At 35.7% G+C, this 7,547-nt stretch overlaps 1 protein-coding gene across 1 annotated transcript in view; it reads right to left on the reverse strand.

Annotated features, from left to right (window-relative positions):
• LOC106869321 (peptidyl-prolyl cis-trans isomerase NIMA-interacting 1) overlaps positions 1–3,320 on the reverse strand; it is a 10,799-nt gene extending 7,479 nt beyond the window's left edge. The window contains exon 1 of the mRNA XM_014915023.2: positions 3,182–3,320. Within this exon, the coding sequence (XP_014770509.1) occupies positions 3,182–3,233 (52 nt within the window). The 5' untranslated portion in view covers positions 3,234–3,320. The remainder of the gene's footprint in view (positions 1–3,181) is intronic.
• Between the last annotated feature and the right edge of the window lie 4,227 nt (positions 3,321–7,547).

Consider the following 7,547-nt stretch of genomic DNA (forward strand, 5'->3'; position numbering starts at 1 on the left):
TCTTTTATTTTTCTTTCTTTTGTTTCAGTCATTTGACTGTGGTCATGCTGGAGCACCACCTTTAGTCGAATAAATCGACCCCAGGACTTATTCTTTGTAAGCCTAGTACTTATTCTATCGGTCTCTTTTTGCCGAACCGCTAAGTGACGGTGGTGTAAACACACCAGCATCAGTTGTCAAGCGATGGTGGGGGGGACAAACACATACATATATATACATACGACAGACTTCTTTCAGTTTCTGTCTACCAAATCCACTCACAAGGCTTTGGTCAGCCCGAGGCTATAGTAGAAAACACTTGCCCAGGGTGCCACGTAGTCGGACTGAACCTGGAACCATGTGGTTGGGAAGCAAGCCTCTTACCACACAGCCACTCCTAATGATGTGATACTCAAGTCCCACAAGTGCTTTTTTACTCTTCCCAAATTTTTGATTAAATGTACTTTTAGTGTTGTCACAGATGCATCGACAACAAGGCATCTCAACATTTGTGAGTACAGTAACCTTCAAGTAAAACCAACTGGATTTGTATTTATGTAGTGTATTTCAGACAAAAACGTCCTAGCAGAGTTCTCAACTCACAAGAGAGGAATTGATCTCACTACAGCAAACTGATGAAACATGTCATATTTCTAGTGTTCTTGCTGCATACAATGAATAGTCTTTACCTAACAATACATATTTACAGTTAGATGCAAAACATTTAAGGGTCTAGATGGAGAATATGTAATCAGAAAATGTGAAAAACGAGGAAATGGGGGGGTCGAAATTTTGAATTTTAGAAACTTTTTTTTCAGAATCGGAATCTCCAGAGCCTAAAACGTGAGATTCCGTAAAAAAAAAAAATTAAGGGGGAAAGGTTCCGATTACATATTCTCCATCTGGACCCATTTAAGAGCTGTGTCTTAGCCAGACACACAACCAACAACTGTGTCAATGACAGGGATAACAACCACTAGTCTCTGGAACTCAATTGCTTTGGCCAGAGTTTGGGGAATCTTTTTTAATGTTTAAAGGTTACACTGAAATTAACTGCCAACTGATAAGGATATATGTAAAAACATTTACAATGCTAAAATTATTTTGTAGAGCATAATTATTCATAAAAGCTCAAAATGAGAAAAAGGGTTTCAGAATAAGTGATTCACTGTAACTTTCAAAATTTGTTTGATTTAAAACAATAACAGTTACCATTATAAAGAAATTCGAACAGGTGTTCTTAAAATTCCAGTTAGTTGAAAAGATAGGCTTTTAATAAAACTAAATGTATTCTAGTGAAATGATTTCACCATAGACTGAACATCATTCAGAAGGTTACAGGTTCTCCAACTTTAGCTGGTTCTTTTGCACAGTGAGACCAGAATAAAGCAAAATGAATCAACAGTGTATGTATGAATAGCATTATATTATCATCATTTAGCGTCCGTTTGCCATGCTGGCATGGGTTAGACGGTTTGACTGGAACTGGTAAACCAGATAGCTGTACCAGGCTCCAACCTAATTTTGGCCTGGTTTCAACAGCTAGATGCCCTTCTTAACGCCAACCACTCGAAGAGTGTAGTGGGTGTACTTTACATGTCACTGGCACGAGTGCCTTTTACGTGTCACATTGTGTCAAAAAATAAAAAATTTCAGCATAATAGATATTGGTAAATTTATGTAGCTCTGCTAAAAAAAAATCCAGAAGGCTGAAGTGGTACACCTTCAATAGTAAATACTTATCGCTCAATCAATTACCAACGCCCAATCTAGAAGTTTCCAGAAATTGGTTGTTTGAGAAATGATTTGCTGGTGGGACACCTTTCTAGTTGATCCTGGCAGAAAATGCGCTCAAGATTTTTCGTCTGACTTCGAAAAGTTAAGCAGGAAATTTGTATCATTTACCGTCTTTGATAGGAAAGACACCAAATATAACACACAAACGTCAAAAAGGACTAATGGTATATATATATATATTATTCAACCAAGAAACAGAGGTCTTTGAATTCGCGTGATAAAATAAGGGGGGCACGGTTGAGGCAAAGAACATGAACGGTAATAAAGACACAAGAAAATTAAACAAGTTGAATGAGACATAAACACTACGAAAGAAATCCTGGGTTTAAAGCGTAACTCCACTTGATATGAACAGTTCTAAATTGTTCATATTTTTAATTAAAACTTCACAGTTTTATGTAATAAGTTGTGTTTCAAACATTGACTTAAATACAAAGTCGATCTTCCAAAATACATGAATATTTTCGAAATTAACTGAAACATATAAGAAGTATCATTTGCAGAAAATACGGTCACAAAATGTTGAAAAGCTTTAGGCTTGAAGGGCTGCTTATATATATATACACATATATATATATATATATAAGCAGCCCTTCAATCATGTGTATATATATATAATGTATGCATGTATGTACATACACTCCTTCAATTCTACAACATTAAACCTTTTTTTTTTTTTGTAGATGGATAACACAGCTTTCGTTCGGAAAAGGAAAAATACTTCCGGTAAGGGACATAACCATATCAAAGAGGCTCCTTTTTTTTTTTTCCATTTTTCTACTAGGGTCCCCATTTACCTTATTCTTAATTCTACTCGTATATTATAATTTATCTTCTTCTCTACAATATAACTGTCACATTATGTCAGACGTCAATATAAATATTTTCACTCATTCGGGGAAATTTTAGGAAACCGGAAAAAAATTTAAAAAAAAAAAAGAAAAAGCCATATGACAAGTGAAATACAAAAATTTTATCTATCGAAAATCAATTAAATAAATCGGAATAAAAGGAAAATAAGACTAGAGTGCGCTTACAAAAGATTGTAAACAATTATATATTAGAACAATCTTTTATATCATGATTAGTTATTAACCTAAGCAATAGTGTGTGTGTGTGTATATATATATATATATTAGTTTACGTATATATTATCTCAGTTTTAAAAAAACTTTGACAATGTAAATATGTTAATAGTTACCCTGGGTAGCAAAAATTACACAAAAAAACAGTATATCACACCCGTTTTATATATATATATATATATATTCATTGATAGTGAAGGAAAAAAAATAATTGATAATTACTATTTTAAAGGAGAAAAATTAACCACTAAGACTAAATGAAAATTAGAAGGCTTTCTAAATATTACAATTAGATATATGTAATCAAAAATACAGCCCACCAGATTTGCGACTGATGCGTTTTTCCCAACCGGCTGGTAACTGATCGTCCATGATGAATTTCGAGCAGATTTGTGCGCCTTTTGATGGAGCGGTGGAATACCGGTGTAAACTGAAATAAGTTACCCACTAATATTACTTCTAATCGTTTGCACACCGGACTAGATGCTTAGCAGTATTTCATTCGTCTTTAAATTTCTGGGTTCAAATTCTGCCGGGATTGACTGTGCCTGTAAACCTTTCAGGGTCGATGAAATAAGTACCAGTCATGCACTGGTGTCGCTGTAATCGACGAGCTCCTCCCACAAAATTTCAAGCTTTGTATTTATGGTAGAAAGGATTATTTCTAATATTATTCTGTTTTCTTTTATATATTTCGATTTCGGATTTGTTAAATTTTTTTAATCCTTGTTATTCATTTTCATATTTATTTAAGAAAAATTGTACTAGAAGATTATCGTTTTCGAAATAGCGTGTACGCGAAATTAAATATTTTGATAGGTTTTTCCTAATCGCAACCATACATGTTCAACTGGCAAATAACAGAAACCTCAAAACAAATATGATAATCTAAATTATCTGGCAAAGCATTGTCCAGTTATAAACGGTAATTTAGACAATGATCAAATACGCTAATTACGCTCCGTAGTCGATGGGATCACAAACATCTTATTTCTCAGTCCCTATCAACAACCCATTTTCGTTTAACAGGACACACTCTATTCAAATTTCGGTGCACATTGGGATTAGACACTGAGGGAAAACTGCTGTAACTTTTTTATCCTTTCATTTTGGCGATTTTTCGCTTTCGATAATGTGTTCTACATATCACTTTCATGCGATTCCCCCTATAAAGTCAACCTCGGTGGAATTTGAACTCAGAATGTAAAGACAGACGAAATACTGCTAAGCATTTCGCCCAACATGCCAACGTTTCTGCCAGCTCGCTACCTTCTCAACATTGCAATATTGTCTCAATGATGAAGGCAGCAAGCTAACAGAACCCTTAGCACACTAGGCAAAATGCTTAGTGGTATTTTGTCCATCATTACGTTCTGAGTTCAAATTCTGTCATGGTTAACTTTGCCTTTCATCCTTTCAGGATTGACAAAATAACTACCTATCATGTACTGAGGTCAATGAAATCAACTTTCTCCCTCCCTCAAGATTATTGGGCTTCTGCCAAAATTTGAAACCAATATTGTCTCAATGATCACTTTATGCACATCCCCATTTTCTCAAGAATAGTGAACTTTTAATCTCAATCTCAGTTAAGCTTGCTTCCCAACCACATGGTTCGGGGTTCAGTCCCACTGCATGGCAGCTTGGGCAAATGTTTTCTACTACAGCCTCAGGCTGACCAAAGCCTTGTGAGTGGATTTGGTAGATGGAAACTTAAAGAAGCATGTGTGTGTGTGTCTGTGTTTCTCCTTATCCCCCCACGTCATTGCTTGACAACTGTTGTTGGTGTGTTTATGTTCCCATAACTTGGCAGTTTGGCAAAGGAGACCAATAGAAGAAGTACTAGGCTTACAAAGAATATGTCCGGAGGGGGCGATTTCTTTGACTGAAACCTGTTGAGGCAGTGCTCCAGTATGGCCGCAGTTAAATGACTGAAACAAGTAAAAGAGTATCGCCATTTTTACAAGAATAATAAAATTTTATTTTCTATTAGTTTTTCCACCGGAAATACATGTGAAATATAAAACATGCTGTATTTAGGTTATCTGATCTTTGATATGAAATGATTCAGGAATAAAACCACTGGAAGACAAAAAAAAGAAAGGAATAACAGACAGGAGTTAGAATGATACACAAAGCGATTCCAGCACAAAGTAAACAACTAACCAGAAAGTCAAGTCAGCTCTTCCTGTTGCCCAATAACATTGCACTTACACACACGAAAGTCAGGGAAAAATATATGGCCATCATAAATGAGAACCAATCAAAATGCTTCAGACAAAGTTGTCAAGCAGGCTGCAAATGAGATAACAACATACAAATTTCTGTGTAAAGCTTACAGCATGAAATTTTTTCATCCAAAAACATAATGCCACAATGAGATCTATTGAGATCTATCCTGTTTTAAATGCATCATAAAATACAATGGTAATTATTAAATACAGTCATTATATATTATGTAACAATGTGTGTGTATGTACATATTTAAGTGTTTATGCATATATATATATATGCATAAATACTCAAGTATATATATATATACATATCCTTTAAGGGATTTTATTTTGCAAGTACTTGGTAACCGTACTAGTAGTAGTGGGGTGCATGAAAAAAATTGCCTGTTGCACTCTGTAAAGTTGTTGGTGTTAGAAGAGTATCCACCTGTAGAAACCATACCAAAGCAGGCATTGGAGCTCAGCGCAGTTCTCTGGCTTGCTGGTCCAGTTGAACCATCCAACCCATGCTAAGATATATGTAATGTATGTATGTATGTATATATATATATATATATATATATATATATATATATATTTATATATATGCATAAAGTAATTTATCTTTATATATAGGCATATATATATCTATGCATTATATATAGATATTTAGATAGATAGGTAGATAGATAGATAGATAGATAGGTTGGTAGGCAGTCATATTGATATACACATGAATATAGATAGAGGTATAAATATAGATAAAGATCTATGTATATACACTTGTGTGTATATATATGCATTTATATTTCTAACTATATGTGTATGTATATATATAAACATAAACACATATGAACAAATTTTAATAAGTAGAGCATTAAAATTCGTCTGTCTGATGTGCCTAATTTAGCCTCTATTAAGTCAACTACAAATCGCTCTAAATTAAACAAGTGTGATATTAATTCTAAACATATAGTGCAGAAGTGGCTGTGTGGTAAGTAGCTTGCTTACCAACCACATGGTTTTGGGTTCATTTCCACTGTGTGGCACCTTGGGTAAGTGTCTTCTACTATAGCCTCGGGCCGACCAAAGCCTTGTGAGCAGATTTGGTTGACGGAAACTGAAAGAAGCCTGTTGTATATATGTATATATATATATATATATATATATGTATGTGTGTGTATATATTTGCGTGTCTGTGTTTGTTCCCCCAGCATCGCTTGACAACCGATGGTGGTGTGTTTACATCCCCGTAACTTAGTGGTTCGGCAAAAGAGACCGATAGAATAAGTACTAGGCTTCCAAAGAATAAGTCCTGGGGGCGATTTGCTCGACTAAAGGCGGTGTTCCAGCATGGCCGCAGTCAAATGACTCAAACAAGTAAAAGAGTATATCAAGAATTTTAGTTTTAATAATAATACTGTATGGGGCTAGCAATTTCAGGGGAGTGAGTAAGTCGATTACATTACTCCAGTGCTTGACTGGTATTTGTTTTAGTGATCCTGAAAAGATTAAAGGCAGGATCAACCTTGACAGAATTTGAACTCACAATGTAAAGACAGATAAAATGCCACTAAGCATTTCGCCTAGCATGCTAATGATTCTGCCAGCTTGCCAACTTTGTGAGTTAGTATATTAATGGTGGTACTAATAGTAATAATCCTTTCTACTGTGTGGAGGTGCATGGCTTAGTGGTTAGGGTATTGAACTCATGATTGTAAGATTGTGGTTTTGGTTCTTAGACAGGACGACACATTGTATTCTTGAGCAACACTCTTCATTTCACATTGCTCCAGTTCACTCAGCTAACAAAAATAAGTAATCTTGTGATGGACCAGCATCCTCTCCAGGTGGGGAATATATATTCACCATGGAAACCAGGAAACCGGCCTTATGAGTCTATATGACTTGGGAAAGAACTTATTTTTTACCACTTTCTGCTGTAGGCACAATCCATGAAATTTTGGGAAGAGGGGGCAAATCAAATACTTCAACCCCGGTGTTCAACTGGTACTTATTTCATTGACCCTGAAAGTCAAACTTGGTGGAATTTGAACTCAGAATATGAAGATGGATGAAATTCTGCTAAGCAATTTTCTGTGTATATATGTATGTATGGATTGAGGGATTGATAGTTTTCTGCTGAATTACGTTTTATATATATATATATATCATCATCATCACCGTTTAACGTCCACTTTCCATGTTAGCATGGGTTGGACGATTTGACTGAGGACTGGCGAACCAGATGGCTGCACCAGGCTCCAATCTGATCTGGCAGAGTTTCTACAGCTGGATGCCCTTCCTAATGCCAACCACTCCGAGAGTGTAGTGGGTGCTTTTACATGCCACCGGCACGAGGGCCAGTCAGGCAGTACTGGTAACAGCCATGCTCAAATGGTGTTTTTTACGTGCCACCTGCACAGGAGCCAGTCCAGCAGCACTGGCAACAACCTCACTCGAATGTTTTTTC

This window comes from Octopus bimaculoides, chromosome 1, assembly GCF_001194135.2.
Source record: "Octopus bimaculoides isolate UCB-OBI-ISO-001 chromosome 1, ASM119413v2, whole genome shotgun sequence".
Taxonomy (NCBI): Eukaryota; Metazoa; Mollusca; class Cephalopoda; order Octopoda; family Octopodidae; genus Octopus; species Octopus bimaculoides.